Source organism: Oncorhynchus kisutch, linkage group LG9 (assembly GCF_002021735.2).
Source record: "Oncorhynchus kisutch isolate 150728-3 linkage group LG9, Okis_V2, whole genome shotgun sequence".
Taxonomy (NCBI): Eukaryota; Metazoa; Chordata; class Actinopteri; order Salmoniformes; family Salmonidae; genus Oncorhynchus; species Oncorhynchus kisutch.
This window is the reverse complement of record NC_034182.2, coordinates 17,781,816-17,801,687: the sequence shown is the minus strand read 5'-3', so window position 1 is coordinate 17,801,687 and position 19,872 is coordinate 17,781,816. Positions and strand designations below refer to the sequence as shown.

The 19,872-nt window shown below is 41.0% G+C and overlaps 1 protein-coding gene across 1 annotated transcript in view; it reads right to left on the bottom strand.

The window, feature by feature from the left end:
* Positions 1-3,655: 3,655 nt before the first annotated feature.
* Positions 3,656-19,872, bottom strand: part of LOC109896834 (ankyrin repeat and BTB/POZ domain-containing protein BTBD11-A) — a 221,837-nt gene continuing 205,620 nt past the window's right edge. Inside the window, exons 12-16 of the mRNA XM_020491219.2 lie at positions 19,621-19,723; positions 19,091-19,172; positions 18,776-18,844; positions 17,516-17,629; positions 3,656-5,676 (exon numbers count right to left, since the gene is read on the bottom strand). Of these exons, the coding sequence (XP_020346808.1) occupies positions 5,446-5,676; positions 17,516-17,629; positions 18,776-18,844; positions 19,091-19,172; positions 19,621-19,723 (599 nt within the window). The 3' untranslated portion in view covers positions 3,656-5,445. The remainder of the gene's footprint in view (positions 5,677-17,515; positions 17,630-18,775; positions 18,845-19,090; positions 19,173-19,620; positions 19,724-19,872) is intronic.

Below are 19,872 nucleotides of genomic sequence, written 5' to 3'. Positions count from 1 at the left end.
AACAGTAGCTAAGCTGGGGATAAGTCTGTCCATTAAAAAGCTCTGCCTTATTAACAACACTATCAACAAGGCAAGTTATTCAGTCCCTAGTTTTCACAAAGACTTTTTCTGTGGTTAAACCAACTAGGCTCGTAATTTTAAAATGTTAATCGCATTTACAGATGGAATACAAGTTTGTTAATTAAGGCACATTTAAAGTTCACATGTTCCAGAAGGCATTTCTGCCGACAAAAATATTTTGATAAAAAAATGTTTACCTTCAAATGCCTCTCCTGTAAACTAATGATGTGCAACATATGCCTAGTTTCAAGAAACGAGTAACATACAGTAACAGTCAAAGGTTTGTACACATTTACTCATTCCAGGGTTTTTCTTTATTTGTACTATTTTCTAAATTGTAGAATAATAGTGAAGACATTAAAACTATGAAATAATGCATATGGAATTATGTAGTAACAAAAAACAGTGTTAAAACTTCTTCTTCTGACCCACTGGAATTGTTGTTGGAAAAATTACTTGTGTCATGCACAAAGTAGATAACCGACTTGCCAAAATTATAGTTTGTTAACAAAAAATGTGTGGAGTGGTTGAAAAACAAGTTTTAATGACTCCAACCTAAGTGTATGTAAACTTCCGACTTCAACTGTATGTATTGCACACACACACACACACACTGTGTGTGTAATTGTTATGACTAGATGGGCTCCTCACATGCTCATCCTTGACTCAAATACTTGGGGCTCTATTCAATCCGAATTGCTTTTTCTCATATACCAAGGTCTGAATTTAATCCGTATCGCGGGAGATCTGCGTTAAAATTTACGCTGCCTTTTAAATTAAATCAAGCTATAATGTAGATATTCCGCGATACGGATTGAATCCGTATGAGCATGTGAGGAGCCCATCTAGTCATAACAATTGCACACACAGTGCACAGCCATTTTTAATTCAATATCAAATCATTTCTGGGTAACAATTAAGTACCTTACTGTAATTGTTTTGAAATAAAATGGTTTAAAAAAAGCTTAGTTTTGAATATGTTTGAAAATGCAATGGCAATTTTACATAAAACATTTTGTCAGTTGGAAGGTACAGGTGTGTTAGGGAATGTGGAAATCCTTTGAAACAGAATGTCAGATGTTATAAACATAGCATAAAAGTCACATACCCTTCCCAGAGTGTTAATTTGAGTTGTTTAGTATGAGATACATCAAAGCTACTCAGGTTTACGGCCCTGTAGATGGGGTTTGCTTGTGCACAAAAAATGCCAACATTTGTCACAGAATACCTTTTTTAAATAATAGCCCTATTTTTGCAGGGACGTAATACTGCCCTATATAAAATATTAGCTAAATCTGAAGACCTTAGAGCTTTTTATAATATTTTTCACTTTGTTAAACAAAGTAACAGTGGACAATCATGAAATAAAACAGTGGGGTATGGGGTAGAAAAATAATAATATTATAATTCATTTTTTTTATTATTTACACATTTTAAATGTCCTCAAATATTCATACTTAATCACTATTCAACCCTTAGGCTCCAGCTAAAATGGTATGAGTTAACAATAACCTAAATTAAATATCACCCAGTTCTTTTTAATAGGTAAAAGGAGAAATCTTATTTTAATGGCTGACATACTGTGCCCTGTTTGACCCAAAGCCAGTTTTGTGGTTTCCTCCCTCTATTCTCTCTGGTCATGTTGATTTAGAATAAGCTAAAACATATGGCTTTAAAGCAATCTGAAATGGTGTTCTATGACATTGCTTGCACAGCAACTATTTTATTAATCTATATCCCTGGAATTATATTGAAAATAGATATCTAATAGATGGATGTTGCTTAATGGGTAACACTTTAGTTTGATCATCTGTAGATGCTCTACAGACTGACTATCTACAGACTATCAGCAACGTTTCAAATGACTATCTACTAACCCTAACTCTAAACCTTACCCTAACCGTAACCTTAGCAAGGAGTTGCTTATCAACAGATAGTTTGCATCTACAGATGGACTACCCCAAAAAAGTGTTACCACTTCATGCACCATAATACCTTATGCATATTATACAGTGCCTTGCGAAAGTATTCGGCCCCCTTGAACTTTGCGACCTTTTGCCACATTTCAGGCTTCAAACATAAAGATATAAAATTGTATTTTTTTGTGAAGAATCAACAACAAGTGGGACACAATCATGAAGTGGAACGACTTTTATTGGATATTTCAAACTTTTTTAACAAATCAAAAATTGAAAAATTGGGCGTGCAAAATGATTCAGCCCCCTTAAGTTAATACTTTGTAGCGCCACCTTTTGCTGCGATTACAGCTGTAAGTCGCTTGGGGTATGTCTCTATCAGTTTTGCACATCGAGAGACTGAATTTTTTCCCCATTCCTCCTTGCAAAACAGCTCGAGCTCAGTGAGGTTGGATGGAGAGCATTTGTGACCAGCAGTTTTCAGTTCTTTCCACAGATTGGATTCAGGTCTGGACTTTGACTTGGCCATTCTAACACCTGGATATGTTTATTTTTGAACCATTCCATTGTAGATTTTGCTTTATGTTTTGGATCATTGTCTTGTTGGAAGACAAATCTCCGTCCCAGTCTCAGGTCTTTTGCAGACTCCATCAGGTTTTCTTCCAGAATGGTCCTGTATTTGGCTCCATCCAACTTCCCATCAATTTTAACCATCTTCCCTGTCCCTGCTGAAGAAAAGCAGGCCCAAACCATGATGCTGCCACCACCATGTTTGACAGTGGGGATGGTGTGTTCAGGGTGATGAGCTGTGTTGCTTTTACGCCAAACATAACGTTTTGCATTGTTGCCAAAAAGTTCAATTTTGGTTTCATCTGACCAGAGCACCTTCTTCCACATGTTTGGTGTGTCTCCCAGGTGGCTTGTGGCAAACTTTAAACAACACTTTTTATGGATATCTTTAAGAAATGGCTTTCTTCTTGCCACTCTTCCATAAAGGCCAGATTTGTGCAATATACGACTGATTGTTGTCCTATGGACAGAGTCTCCCACCTCAGCTGTAGATCTCTGCAGTTCATCCAGAGTGATCATGGGCCTCTTGGCTGCATCTCTGATCAGTCTTCTCCTTGTATGAGCTGAAAGTTTAGAGGGACGGCCAGGTCTTGGTAGATTTGCAGTGGTCTGATACTCTTTCCATTTCAATATTATCGCTTGCACAGTGCTCCTTGGGATGTTTAAAGCTTGGGAAATCTTTTTGTATCCAAATCCGGCTTTAAACTTCTTCACAACAGTATCTCGGACCTGCCTGGTGTGTTCCTTGTTCTTCGTGATGTTATCTGCGCTTTTAACGGACCTCTGAGACTATCACAGTGCAGGTGCATTTATACGAAGACTTGATTACACACAGGTGGATTGTATTTATCATCATTAGTCATTTAGGTCAACATTGGATCATTCAGAGATCCTCACTGAACTTCTGGAGAGAGTTTGCTGCACTGAAAGTAAAGGGGCTGAATAATTTTGCACGCCCAATTTTTCAGTTTTTGAATTGTTAAAAAAAGTTTGAAATATTCAATAAATGTCGTTCCACTTCATGATTGTGTCCCACTTGTTGTTGATTCTTCACAAAAAAATACAGTTTTATATCTTTATGTTTGAAGCCTGAAATGTGGCATAAGGTTGCAAAGTTCAAGGGGGCTGAATACTTTCGCAAGGCACTGTACATACAGTATATCTCAATATCTACACGTGATTTGACAATGTCTTATCGTGGCAATCAACTATTTTGGGGATCACCTAAGAACTACCGTGTCACCTTTTAATTAACCTTGATTATTTGGAATGCATCAGTAGTTGCACAGTGTAGAAGGAAAACATCCCATGCTTGAAATCCTACATATATCAGAGACTAATACCTTTTACTCACTTATACCAATCTGAATAACACACACTTTTCGAAATAAAGTCTTAAACAGAAAAATCTAAAGATTCATACTGTACATTTAACATGCAATGTTGCATTACCAGAATTGAACATTTAAGAACCATGTTTGGGCAGGTAACACATCCAACAAGAGCAATGCTGTTATCCAAGCAACTGTAGGTGAATTAAATATACTGTACATTAGTTTGTAGAAAGAATGACCAACAGAATTGACTTTCATTACATATTTACCTTGTTTCCCACAATTACAGCATGCAGACCCTTCCTTCTCGAGAGTGCCAGTATGAGTCTGACTCGTCATAGCTAGAAAACTCTTCACTTCCCTCCAAAGTAGTCTATGAGGTTGGCTCTGCTGAAACGCAACAGTAGGGTAGTAGTGGTGTCATGCAAATTATTGACATTGTTTATAAATATATCATAAGTTTGGTCTAAGTTGAACATCCATGTTTCAAACATAAATGGATAATGATTGTTGGGAGTACAGTTCAAAGAGAACTGAAGTATTGGTCAGTTGTGTAAATGTTCCATCAGCGCATACTTTATCGACGACTGAGTGAGATGCTGTCCCACACATGAAGATAATGAGTTGGCATATGTGTTTACATTCTCAAATCACTCTGAAATCATTGCTACAATGCACTTCCAAAGAATACACTGTAAAAAAAATTGTTGTTTTTATTGTAACTTAAAAACAACTTATGGTAACTTTCCGTTAATGTAAAAAAAACTTTGATTTAACAGTACATTATTGAAATGTAAAGTAATATACTGTTAAACCAAAGTTCCTTCGGAATTTACAGTAACATACTGTGTCTTTTTTTACAGTAACTGGCTGCCACTAAGTTACCATAAAAACAACCAGATTTTTTTTACAGTGAACTTTTTATGGTTGATTTAGTTAAAGTTAAAATTTGACATTTTTTCCTTTACTTTAGTCACCTGCTCTGTCACCAAACAGATTTGCATCCCAATTATACAAACAAAAATATTACAAAGCCAAGTAAACTCTCATACCAGATACTAACCACTGAATGAGTTCATTTTTCAAAGTAGAGTTTTTATTCTACAAGTTCCACTCTTTCAGCAAAAGGGACCTATTCTACGTATGCATCTCATATGAAATACAATTGTACATTTTATTATCATGGGCATATTATATGCCTGTAACAAGTTATACATTTTTTAAAAATATTTCCTTTATGTATTCGATGGTGCAGTGACGTTAGAGGAGTATTACAACAATGTTCAAACCTGTAACAAAGAGAAGACAATGGAGCTGTCAGATGGCTGGACGCTGCAGTGTAACTCTGCAGCAATGTTGTGAAAGTGTAAGCACCCAGACCTGTCACATAAACCAACAGCCCTCCCTAGCTTGGACAGGTAGATGGACAGGGTTTGAAATAGCAGTAACATTAAAGGGATGTTATGAAAATGTTAACATCAGGGGACAGGTGAATGAACTGGGGTAGTGCATGTTGCAGTAACATTACTGGGTGATTGTAAGTGTGTTTAAATAACCCAGAGAGGTCACACAATGGAGCCCTTGGAGGAGGAGAGGTGAATTGACTGGATGCGGGTGGCTAGAGTTTTCTCCAGGTCATGGAGGACATCGGAGATGGGGCTCAGGCAGGGTCCGGGACTCACAGTAACAGGCATCTCATACAGTAGTTGTTTGAAAGCCTCCACCTCAATCAGCAGCACCATGTTCTTCAGGAAGTAGCCTTCGATGAAGACCGCCAGCTCATTGGCACAGAGGAACTAAACAGGGCATAAGGATACAGTCAGAACCTTAACTCACTCTATCACAATGTCCTCTCTATGACTTGTGTTTTTTTTATGTCTGATATATACACATTGTATCATGCATGGTTATCTTGCCTTATGTTTTATACTCTTTTACTGTACACTCTTAGAAAAAAGGGTTACAAAATCTTTGCAGAGGGATAGGGTTCTACCAAGAACCGTTTATCAGAAGAATCATATTTGGAGGACAATGATTCTGTGTAAGACAAAGAGTTCTACATAGAATCTTTTTCATCCGAAGAACATTTTTTGGAAGAAAAGGTTATTTGATGATTATTGGAAGGCAAGAAGGATTATTTGAAAGGAAAGAAGGGTTCTACGTAGAACCCTTCTGCATCTGAATAAGCTTTTTATTAAATGTTTTTATTTCTTTTAAGTAATAAGCATTAGTGTTTACCTCAGTGTTTAACTTCTTCGATATAGGGGGCGCACTTTTAATTTTTGGATGAAAAACGTTCCCGTTTTAAACAAGATATTTTGTCACGAAAAGATGCTCGACTATGCATATAATTGACAGCTTTGGAAAGAAAACATTCTGACGTTTCCAAAACTGCAAAGATATTGTCTGAGTGCCACAGAACTGATGTTACAGAAAAAACCCAGATAAAAATACAATCAGGAAATGCCACATTTTTTGAAACCGCCTCATGGCTATGACTCCTTATATGGCTGTGGAGGAGCTAGGAGTCAGCTTACCTTTTCCACGTTTTCCCCAAGGTGTATGCAGCATTGTGCCGTATTTGTAGGCATATCATTGGAAGATTGACCCTAAGAGACTACATTTACCAGGTGGTCGCTTGGTGTCCTCCGTTGCAATTATTGCGTAATCTCCAGCTGCAAGTACTTTTCCGTTTGCTACTGAGGAGAAACCCAACTGCCACGAAGGATTTATCATCGAATAGATATGTGATAAACACCTTGAGGATGATTCTAAACAACATTTGCCATGTTTCTGTCGATATTATGGAGTTAATTTGGAAAAAAGTTCGGCGTTGTAGTGAATGAATTTTCGTTTTTTTTTTCTTAGCCAAAAGTGATGAACAAAACGGAGCGATTTCTCCTACACAAATAATATTTTTGGAAAAAATGAACATTTGCTATCTACAGTGCCTTGTGAAAGTATTCGGCCCCCTTGAACTTTGCGACCTTTTGCCACATTTCAGGCTTCAAACATAAAGATATAAAATTGTATTTTTTTGTGAAGAATCAACAACAAGTGGGACACAATCATGAAGTGGAACGACATTTATTGGATATTTCAAACTTTTTTAACAAATCAAAAACTGAAAAATTGGGCGTGCAAAATGATTCAGCCCCCTTAAGTTAATACTTTGTAGCGCCACCTTTTGCTGCGATTACAGCTGTAAGTCGCTTGGGGTATGTCTCTATCAGTTTTGCACATCGAGAGACTGAATTTTTTTCCCATTCCTCCTTGCAAAACAGCTCGAGCTCAGTGAGGTTGGATGGAGAGCATTTGTGACCAGCAGTTTTCAGTTCTTTCCACAGATTGGATTCAGGTCTGGACTTTGACTTGGCCATTCTAACACCTGGATATGTTTATTTTTGAACCATTCCATTGTAGATTTTGCTTTATGTTTTGGATCATTGTCTTGTTGGAAGACAAATCTCCGTCCCAGTCTCAGGTCTTTTGCAGACTCCATCAGGTTTTCTTCCAGAATGGTCCTGTATTTGGCTCCATCCAACTTCCCATCAATTTTAACCATCTTCCCTGTCCCTGCTGAAGAAAAGCAGGCCCAAACCATGATCCTGCCACCACCATGTTTGACAGTGTGTTCAGGGTGATGCGCTGTGTTGCTTTTACGCCAAACATAACGTTTTGCATTGTTGCCAAAAAGTTCAATTTTGGTTTCATCTGACCAGAGCACCTTCTTCCACATGTTTGGTGTGTCTCCCAGGTGGCTTGTGGCAAACTTTAAACAACACTTTTTATGGATATCTTTAAGAAATGGCTTTCTTCTTGCCACTCTTCCATAAAGGCCAGATTTGTGCAATATACGACTGATTGTTGTCCTATGGACAGAGTCTCCCACCTCAGCTGTAGATCTCTGCAGTTCATCCAGAGTGATCATGGGCCTCTTGGCTGCATCTCTGATCAGTCTTCTCCTTGTATGAGCTGAAAGTTTAGAGGGACGGCCAGGTCTTGGTAGATTTGCAGTGGTCTGATACTCCTTCCATTTCAATATTATCGCTTGCACAGTGCTCCTTGGGATGTTTAAAGCTTGGGAAATCTTTTTGTACCCAAACCCGGCTTTAAACTTCTTCACAACAGTATCTCGGACCTGCCTGGTGTGTTCCTTGTTCTTCATGATGCTCTCTGCGCTTTTAACGGACCTCTGAGACTATCACAGTGCAGGTGCATTTATACGGAGACTTGATTACACACAGGTGGATTGTATTTATCATCATTAGTCATTTAGGTCAACATTGGATCATTCAGAGATCCTCACTGAACTTCTGGAGAGAGTTTGCTGCACTGAAAGTAAAGGGGCTGAATAATTTTGCACGCCCAATTTTTCAGTTTTTGAATTGTTAAAAAAGTTTGAAATATCCAATAAATGTCGTTCCACTTCATGATTGTGTCCCACTTGATGTTGATTCTTCACAAAAAATACAGTTTTATATCTTTATGTATGAAGCCTGAAATGTGGCAAAAGGTTGCAAAGTTCAAGGGGGCCGAATACTTTCGCAAGGCACTGTAACTGAGAGTCTTCTCATTGAAAACATCCAAAGTTCTTCAAAGGTAAATGATTTTATTTGAATGCTTTTCTTGTTTTTGTGAAAATGTTGCCTGCTGAATGCTAGGCTTAATGCTATGCTAGGCTATCAATACTCTTACACAAATGCTTGTGTAGCTTTGGTTGAAAAGCATATTTTGAAAATCTGAGATGACAGTGTTGTTAACAAAAGGCTAAGCTTGTGTTTGAATATATTTATTTCATTTCATTTGCGATTTTCATGAATAGGAAATGCTGCGTTATGGTAATGTGCTTGAGGCTATGATTACGCTCCCGGATACGGGATTGCTCGTCGCTAGAGGTTAAACTTTAACATCAGGAGTGTTAAATCATCTTATCAAATCAAATCAAATTTTATTTGTCACATACACATGGTTAGCAGATGTTAATACGAGTGTAGCGAAATGCTTGTGCTTCTAGTTCCGACAATGCAGTAATAACCAACAAGTAATCTAACTAACAATTCCAAAACTACTGTCTTATACACAGTGTAAGGGGATAAAGAATATGTACATAAGGATATATGAATGAGTGATGGTACAGAGCAGCATAGGCAAGATACAGTAGATGATATCGAGTACAGTATATACATATGAGATGAGTATGTAAACAAAGTGGCATAGTTAAAGTGGCTAGTGATACATGTATTACATAAGGATGCAGTCGATGATATAGAGTACAGTATATACGTATGCATATGAGATGAATAATGTAGGGTAAGTAACATTATATAAGGTAGCATTGTTTAAAGTGGCTAGTGATATATTTACATCATTTCGCATCAATTCCCATTATTAAAGTGGCTGGAGTTGAGTCAGTGTCATTGTCAGTGAGGTGGCAGCAGCCACTCAATGTTAGTGGTGGCTGTTTAACAGTCTGATGGCCTTGAGATAGAAGCTGTTTTTCAGTCTCTCGGTCCCAGCTTTGATGCACCTGTACTGACCTCGCCTTCTGGATGATAGCGGGGTGAACAGGCAGTGGCTCGGGTGGTTGATGTCCTTGATGATCTTTATGGCCTTCCTGTAACATCGGGTGGTGTAGGTGTCCTGGAGGGCAGGTAGTTTGCCCCCGGTGATGCGTTGTGCAGACCTCACTACCCTCTGGAGAGCCTTACGGTTGAGGGCGGAGCAGTTGCCGTACCAGGCGGTGATACAGCCCGCCAGGATGCTCTCGATTGTGCATCTGTAGAAGTTTGTGAGTGCTTTTTGTGACAAGCCGAATTTCTTCAGCCTCCTGAGGTTGAAGAGGCGCTGCTGCGCCTTCTTCACGATGCTGTCTGTGTGAGTGGACCAATTCAGTTTGTCTGTGATGTGTATGCCGAGGAACTTAAAACTTGCTACCCTCTCCACTACTGTTCCATTGATGTGGATAGGGGGGTGTTCCCTCTGCTGTTTCCTGAAGTCCACAATCATCTCCTTAGTTTTGTTGACGTTGAGTGTGAGGTTATTTTCCTGACTCCACACTCCGAGGGCCCTCACCTCCTCCCTGTAGGCCGTCTCATCGTTGTTGGTAATCAAGCCTACCACTGTTGTGTCGTCCGCAAACTTGATGATTGAGTTGGAGGCGTGCGTGGCCACGCAGTCGTGGGTGAACAGGGAGTACAGGAGAGGGCTCAGAACGCACCCTTGTGGGGCCCCAGTGTTGAGGATCAGCGGGGAGGAGATGTTGTTGCCTACCCTCACCACCTGGGGGCGGCCCGTCAGGAAGTCCAGTACCCAGTTGCACAGGGCGGGGTCGAGACCCAGGGTCTCGAGCTTGATGATGAGCTTGGAGGGTACTATGGTGTTGAATGCCGAGCTGTAGTCGATGAACAGCATTCTCACATAGGTATTCCTCTTGTCCAGATGGGTTAGGGCAGTGTGCAGTGTGGTTGAGATTGCATCGTCTGTGGACCTATTTGGGCGGTAAGCAAATTGGAGTGGGTCTAGGGTGTCAGGTAGGGTGGAGGTGATATGGTCCTTGACTAGTCTCTCAAAGCACTTCATGATGACGGATGACGGTAGTCGTTTAGCTCAGTTACCTTAGCTTTCTTGGGAACAGGAACAATGGTGGCCCTCTTGAAGCATGTGGGAACAGCAGACTGGTATAGGGATTGATTGAATATGTCCGTAAACACACCGGCCAGCTGGTCTGCGCATGCTCTGAGGGCGCGGCTGGGGATGCCGTCTGGGCCTGCAGCCTTGCGAGGGTTAACACGTTTAAATGTCTTACTCACCTCGGCTGGAGTGAAGGAGAGACCGCATGTTTTCGTTGCAGGCCGTGTCAGTGGCACTGTATTGTCCTCAAAGCGGGCAAAAAAGTTATTTAGTCTGCCTGGGAGCAAGACATCCGGGTCTGTGACTGGGCTGGATTTCTTCCTGTAGTCCGTGATTGACTGTAGACCCTGCCACCTGCCTCTTGTGCCTGAGCCGTTGAATTGAGATTCTACTTTGTCTCTGTACTGACGCTTAGCTTGTTTGATAGCCTTGCAGAGGGAATAGCTGCACTGTTTGTATTCGGTCATGTTACCAGACACCTTGCCCTGATTAAAAGCAGTGGTTCGCGCTTTCAGTTCCACACGAATGCTGCCGTCAATCCACGGTTTCTGGTTAGGGAATGTTTTAATCGTTGCTATGGGAACGACATCTTCAACGCACGTTCTAATGAACTCGCACACCGAATCAGCGTATTCGTCAATATTGTTATCTGACGCAATACGAAACATGTCCCAGTCCACGTGATGGAAGCAGTCTTGGAGAGTGGAGTCAGCTTGGTCGGACCAGCGTTGGACAGACCTCAGCGTGGGAGCCTCGTTTTAGTTTCTGTCTGTAGGCAGGGATCAACAAAATGGAGTCGTGGTCAGCTTTTCCGAAAGGGGGGCGGGGCAGGGCCTTATATGCGTCGCGGAAGTTACAGTAACAATGATCCAAGGTCTTTCCACCGCTGGTTGCGCAATCGATATGCTGATAAAATTTAGGGAGTCTTGTTTTCAGATTAGCCTTGTTAAAATTCCCAGCTACAATGAATGCAGCCTCCGGATAAATCGTTTCCAGTTTGCAGAGAGTTAAATAAAGTTTGTTCAGAGCCATCGATGTGTCTGCTTGGGGGGGGGATATATACGGCTGTGATTATAATCGAAGATAATTCTCTTGGTAGATAATGCGGTCTACATTTGATTGTGAGGAATTCTAAATCAGGTGAACAGAAGGATTTGAGTTCCTGTATGTTTCTTTCATCACACCATGTCACGTTAGCCATAAGGCATACGCCCCCGCCCCTCTTCTTACCAGAAAGATGTTTGTTTCTGTCGGCGCCATGCGTGGAGAAACCCGTTGGCTGCACCGCCTCGGATAGCGTCTCTCCAGTGAGCCATGTTTCCGTGAAGCAAAGAACGTTGCAGTCTCTGATGTCCCTCTGGAATGCTACCCTTGCTCGGATTTCATCAACCTTGTTGTCAAGAGACTGGACATTGGCAAGAAGAATGCTAGGGAGTGGTGCACGGTGTGCCCGTCTCCGGAGTCTGACCAGAAGACCGCCTCGTTTCCCTCTTTTTCGGAGTCGTTTTTTTGGGTCGCTGCATGGAATCCACTCCGTTGTCCTGTTTGTAAGGCAGAACACAGGATCCGCGTCGCGAAAAACATATTCTTGGTCGTACTGATGGTGAGTTGACGCTGATCTTATATTCAGTAGTTCTTCTCGACTGTATGTAATGAAACCTAAGATGACCTGGGGTACTAATGTAAGAAATAACACGTAAAAAAACTAAAAACTGCATAGTTTCCTAGGAACGCGAAGCGAGGCGGCCATCTCTGTCGTCTCCGGAAGTATTCTGATGAATTTAAAAGGATATGTGAGCATGTTTTAACTTCTTATGGGCAGGTGGGACACGACCGTCCGGGAAATTGCAGAGTGCCAAATTCAAAATATAGAAATAGTCCAATTAAACATTCATAAAAATAGAATTGTTATACATCGGTTTAAAACCTCTTAGAGCTCCCCCCTACTTTGTGCAATTTCCTCTTGAAGACATACCCAAATCTAACAGCCTGTAGCTCAGGCACAGAACCAAGGATATGCATATTCTTGGTACAGAAAAATTTTGCACGCCCAATTTTTCATTTTTTGATTTGTTAAAAAAGTTTGAAATATCCAATAAATGTCGTTCCACTTCATGATTGTGTCCCACTTGTTGTTGATTCTTCACAAAAAATACAGTTTTATATCTTTATGTTTGAAGCCTGAAATGTGGCAAAAGGTCGCAAAGTTCAAGGGGGCCGAATACTTTCGCAAGGCACTGTAACACAATAGATCTGGTTTAGATAAAACAATGAAAAAAACCACATGTTTTTTATTTTTATTTTTGTATCATCATCTTTAAAATGAACAAGACAAACATTCAGATAGGATGATGGGGACAATTTCAGTGAAAAATATGAGAGGGCAACAGTACTTGTGCAAAGTTTCAGAATGATAACTTCCAAAATGAGTGTGCTACATGACATTTATCATGAAGTCACCCAGGTGTCCCACACAAGTAGCCCAAATGTTCCCCAAGTGTTCCCCAAGTGGCCAAATTGGTGAGGTATACATTTCGAAACAAATAACTATATACAAAATACCAAAATGGTATTCTAACAACTCCCCCCCCTTAAAAATTGAGAAAAATAAAATGAAAAAATAAATAAATGGGAAAAACATCATTATTGATTAAATAAAATATATGTTACAAAATAACATGGGTAACTATTTACACACTTTCAATATTTGTAAGACCCCCAGTCCTCTATCAAATCAAATCAATTTATATAGTCCCAGCCTAAAACCCCAAACAGCAAGTAATGCAGGTGTAGAAGCACAGTGGCTAGGAAAGACTCCCTAGAAAATCAAAAACCTAGGAAGAAACCTAGAGAGGAACCAGGCTATGAGGGGTGGCCAGTCCTCTTCTGGCTGTGCCGGGTGGAGATCACAGTGGTTGTAGAGGATGCAACAGGACAGCACCTCAAGAGTAAAAATGAACAGTTTAGGGGGACAGCATGTAGTCATCATGCCAGGTAGTCCCGACGCATGGTCCTAGAGCTCAGGTCCTCTGAGAGAGAAAGAGAGAATTAGAGAGAGCATACTTAAATTCACACATGACACCGGATAAGACTCCCATTCGGAGTCAGTGTCACTGTGAAAGAAAATGTTCAGTTAGAATAGTTTCACATATGAGCCCTCCATCAACCGGTATAATAAACAGATATATATAGAGAGTACAGGGAACATAAGGTTGAATACATTATTATGACCTGCTAGATCTGTCTCTTTTATATTATGACATTTCAGCTAGATCTACTGTCTCTATTATATTATGACAGACCAGCTAGATCTACTGTCTTTATTATATTACAACAGACCAGCTGTATCTACTGTCTCCATTTCACTTTGGCCATTGTTGTGTGGGCCTGCCCTCCCCTCAACAGCCTCAAATAGGCTATTTCATGTGGTTTGGGGTGGGGCGGCAGACACACGCATCTCACATTTCATGACATTACATGTTTATATATTGCTTCTAAAATGTACAAAAATCACAAATAATATCTTATATTATTAATTTCAAACAAGGGCATTAGCATGATAAGAACTTACCAGTCCAAAACGATGTCCTCTCCCCGTTCAAAAAATATTCCTCCACAATCGCTAAATGAATTGTCCTACAACAATCTCTACCTCACCTTCCCAATCAATGTATTCTAAAATTGTGTGTACATCTGTATATCTAGACTTAGATTTAGCTTTCCCTGACTTAGTCGCCATAATGATTGATATATAAACAGCTGAATCACGTTTACCAAACAATGCAATGCGTAATATGTGTTTCTCCTTCCGGTATGAAACTTCAATAGAGAATGACTCACTTTACGCTGGAGCTTACTACATGAGTTCGTCTTGCAACACAAAAACATGGCCTATTGCCGTTTAGCTCAGCTCATTGGCTATCTACCCAGCTAGATTTCAAGACGATCAGTGGTCATTGGGTTAAAAGACAGTCAATCAACGAAACAGCGGGCAAATCATTGGTGCACAATGATGTCATGACTTGTTGTCTTCAAATCGGTTTCGTTCAGTCAATACGTCCTGCGAAATGGCCCATCAGGTTTGATTGTGTTACAAACTAACCAGTTGATTGCAGTGAAACCAAACATGACTGGAAACGTCACGTTCTGTGTGGGTTATTTACCTGGAATGTGTCGGCAAAAATGGAATGAGACGGAATTCACGACACAAGCAGTTCACAAAATGGAGAGGGCCAGTGGTGTAAAATAACCAGTGCTGGTTGTCATGACTATCCTGTGAGGATCCAAAGGATCAGGTTACAATGTATAAGCCTTACAGCGCTCTCCCTCTCTCCCGCAGAGGGGAAGAGGGATGGATGTGGGGGTTTAATGACACCTCACTCGATCGTAAACCATAGGCAGCAGACGACTCACTTTGGGGCCTAGTTTGGGTGATCAGCATGTCTATGTGCCTTATAAAGAGGTCCAAGAACTTCAACATCAAACAATGGACACCGGGACAATATTTTTCATCCTCCGAATGTTGGTAATGATGAGAGATGGAATGTGGAAGATTAATGTCTATTTTGTGATGTCACTAAAAGTTAAATGAAGGCATTATAACAAAAACATTGTACCTTGAGGGGCTTTCACAATGTGTATACATTTGTTGCAGCAGTGTGTAGGAGGGAAATGCAGAGATGTGTCAAGTATGCAGGAGGGCATGGGACAAAGGAATGTGTAGTATTGGTGGAAAAACTGTGTCTCAATTGTGGGGGTGTCCATGTTGTTGGGGATCAGAAGTGTCCGGTGTGAGAGAGATTGAGATTGCCAGAGTCAGAGTAGAACAGAAGGTGTCATATGCTGAGTCAGTGAAGAGAGTATAGGATGATGGTTCAAGGGTGAGTAGGAGGAGTAGTAGGATGATGGTTCAAGGGTGAGTAGGAGGAGTAGTAGGCCTTGGTTCAAGGGTGAGTAGGAGGAGTAGTAGGCCTTGGATAATACAGAGTGATACGAATTTTTCTTTCAGTAATGTTGGCTTCTTAGCATTCATTGCCATAGTTATCAACTGTCCTGCTGAAATGGAATGTAAATTACAGAAAATATACACTGCTCAAAAAAATAAAGGGAACACTTAAACAACACAATGTAACTCCAAGTCAATCACACTTCTGTGAAATCAAACTGTCCACTTAGGAAGCAACACTGATTGACAATAAATTTCACATGCTGTTGTGCAAATGGAATAGACAACAGGTGGAAATTATAGGCATTTAGCAAGACACCCCCCAAAAAAGGAGTGGTTCTGCAGGTGGTGACCACAGACCACTTCTCAGTTCCTATGCTTCCTGGCTGATGTTTTGGTCACCTTTGAATGCTGGCGGTGCTTTCACTCTAGTGGTAGCATGAGACGGAGTCTACAACCCACACAAGTGGCTCAGGTAGTGCAGCTCATCCAGGATGGCACATCAATGCGAGCTGTGGCAAGAAGGTTTGCTGTGTCTGTCAGCGTAGTGTCCAGAGCATGGAGGCGCTACCAGGAGACAGGCCAGTACATCAGGAGACGTGGAGGAGGCCGTAGGAGGGCAACAACCCAGCAGCAGGACCGCTACCTCCGCCGTTGTGCAAGGAGGAGTAGGAGGAGCACTGCCAGAGCCCTGCAAAATGACCTCCAGCAGGCTACAAATGTGCATGTGTCTGCTCAAACGGTCAGAAACAGACTCCATGAGGGTGGTATGAGGGCCCGTCGTCCACAGGTGGGGGTTGTGCTTACAGCCCAACACCGTGCAGGACATTTGGCATTTGCCAGAGAACACCAAGATTGGCAAATTCGCCACTGGCGCCCTGTGCTCTTCACAGATGAAAGCAGGTTCACACTGAGCACATGTGACAGACGTGACAGAGTCTGGAGACGCCGTGGAGAACGTTCTGCTGCCTGCAACATCCCCCAGCATGACTGGTTTGGCGATGGGTCAGTCATGGTGTGGGGTGGCATTTCATGTGCTCGCCAGAGGTAGCCTGACTGCCATTAGGTACCGAGATGAGATCCTCCGACCTCTTGTTAGACAATATGCTGGTGCGGTTGGCCCTGGGTTCCTCCTAATGCAAGACAATGTTAGACCTCATGTGGCTGGAGTGTGTCAGCATTTCCTGCAATAGGAAGGCATTGATGCTATGGACTGGCCCACCCGTTCCCCAGACCTGAATCCAATTGAGCACATCTGGGACATCATGTCTCGCGCCACGTTGCACCACAGAATGTCCAGGAGTTGGTGGATGCTTTAGTCCAGGTCTGGGAGGAGATCCCTCAGGAGACCATCCGCCACCTCATCAGGAGCATGCCCAGGCGTTGTAAGGAGGTCATACAGGCACGTGGAGGCCACACACACTACTGAGCCTAATTTGTACTTGTTTTAAGGACATTACATCAAAGTTGGATCAGTCTGTAGTGTGGTTTTCCACCTTCAACTATGTAAAGAAAAATATTTAATAAGAATATTTCATTCATTCACATCTAGGATGTGTAATTTTAGTGTTCCCTTTATTTTTTGAGCAGTGTACTTTGTAGTGGCAGCTGCAGAGAAGTACTTGGGTGTACAAGGTTTTAGCTAGAACCCTCTGCAAAGGGTTTTACATTGCACCAAAAAGGGTTCCCCTAAGGGGACATACCGAAGAACCCTTTAGGTTCAACTTAGCACCTTTTATTCTTCCACAGCTTCATGTGTTACAAATGTACAATTTTAAAATGTGCAATGGAGCAAAATATGGCATTTTTTATCCTGTAGGCACCTGCCACTTGTCACAGGTGAGATTAAAGAATCACTTGCCTCCAACCACATTAATTTGGACATTTATGACTTTAATGACTTATGACTCAATTTAAATAAAAAAATGTTTCCCTTGGTCCTGTGCAGTTTTAAAACAAACTAATACACCTGTGAACACCAAATGTTTTTTCAATTTCAACTCATTTTAGAAAACATTTTGAACGGTATACGTTGGCTTGTTCCCATTTCCTCTCACCTTAGCGTGTTTGTAGATGTCCACACAGGTTTCCACGGCAATGTTCTTGGAGCAGATAATCTCACAGTGTCGTTGAAGGGCCTCTAGTTGAAAGAATTTTGCTGCAGACAGGAGCTGTGGAAGAGAGGGAAAAGAGAGCAGAAACACACACAGTGAGAAGTGGGTTGGACTTTCTGGGTAATGACATGAAAAAATGTTTAATGGGGTTGAGGTCAGAGTTCTGTGCAGGCCAGTCAAGTTCTTCCACACCGATCTCAAAAAACATTTTTGTAATGAACCTCGCTTTGTGCACAGGCCGTTGCCATGCTGAAACAGGGAAGGGCCTTCCCCAAACTGTTGTTACAATGTTGGAAGGACAGAATCGTATAGAATGCCATTGTATTTCCCTTCAATGGAACTATGGGGTCTAGCCAGAACAATGAAAAACCATCCTATGCTATTATTCCTCCTCCATCAAACTTTACAGTTGGCACTATGCATTAGGGCAGGTAGCGTTCTCCTTGCATCCGGCAAATCCAAATTTACACCACTCCAGCCGACGCTTGGCACTGCGCATGATGATCTTAGGCTTGTGTGTGGCTGCTCGCCCATGGAAACCCATTTCATGAAGCTCCCGACTAACAGTTGCGTCCAGAGATAGTTTGGAACTCTGTAATGAGTGTTGCAACCGAGGACAGATGATTTTTACACACTACACACTTCAGTCTCGTTCTGTGAGCTTGTGTGGCCTACTACTATGCGGCTGAGCCGTTGTTGCTCCTAGACGTTTCCACTTTAAAATAACCGCACATACAGTTGACCGGTGCAGCTCTAGCAGGGCAGACATTTTACAAAAAGACTTGTTGGAAAGGTGCATTCTATAACGGTGCCACGTTGAAAGTCACAGAGCTCTTCAGTGAGGCCATTTTACTGCTAATGTTTGTCCATGGAGAATGAATGACTGTGTGCTCGATTTTATACACCTGTCAGCAACTGGTGTGGCTGAAATAGCTGAATCCACTAATTTGATCGGGTGTCCACATACTTTTGTATATATAGTGTATTTTATTTAAGTGTCATTCACAAAATTGGTAATACAAAACACAAAACAAAATGTCATTTTACAATTTACACGCATAGATAATAATCATGGCACAGTATGTACAGTATGTATGATTTGCAAACCTGCTCTGTCAGTGTAATTGTTTGAGAATTATTGTGTGACAAGTATGGCTGCATTGTCATTGAAATAAAATATATATTCAAAAAAGTTATTCTTACCTCCATAATCTCAGTATTCATGATGTGCAAGGACTCAGTGCCTCCACAATACAGGTACTGCATGACCAACTGTAAAAGAGGAATGTTGTTATGACTCAAGCCTCTCAACACATTATGAACAGCCTAACTGAATTACTGGTACTGGTAGGGTAATACTTATATACAGTATGTCACCCTATAGCATTTCAAAAATATAGAAAGCTCTGGAGTTTTAAATTAGTTTTTGCTGTGGTGCGAATCCCAGTTGAACTATGAACACATTACTATTAACCCATTTACTGCAACCTAGTTACAGTAGTACATACAGTAGGCTACCTGGAATATGGTGTACTTGACATGACTGATCTCAATGTAGGTGTTCTCTGCTGCTGGTCTGTTTTGGAGCAGGGATTTAAACCTGTATGAAATCATTAAAGAAAGGTGAGGAAGACAAGTTGTCAGAAAACAAAAGGAGCATGTCGTAGTCTGCATTAGTGACATGTGACCAGTGCTGTACTGGTAAACACCTTCTTCTATTTTGCATGAGCATCTTTTGCAGAAAAATGCATTGAAAGTATAGGGAGTGTTACTTTATTCACCGTCAACAACGATCAGCGTTTCCCCACCAATTTTTGCATATGACATGTCTTTGTCACTCTTATGAACATATATAACCTAACATGCACGGGGGGTGAAATAATTGATTTATAACCACCTCTGAAAAAACATTGTTAGAAAAAATAGTTTGGGGGAATTCTAATTGTTCAAGCATTATTTTTCTCAATTTTTTTTATAAAAATGTTTTATTGTTCAATTCCAACATACACGTATTTCACAGATTATCATGTTCAAGCATTTTTCATCACCTGGCTGAAGCAGTGAATAACAGGACTTTATGTGCATAGAAGGGTTTTTCTTCCACCAGAAACGTTACATCAGACATCTCCTTGTTGTTGAGGAAGTGGGGGTCTGAAAGAAATGAAGGATAATTACAATATTTGTCCACTTTTAACACTGTTATATTTATCTCTATTGTTACTCAGTTCGTTTTTAATAAAGAAAATGTAGAGACATTTGTGAAATAAATTTGACTTGTGTATTCATCCATCTTGACTACT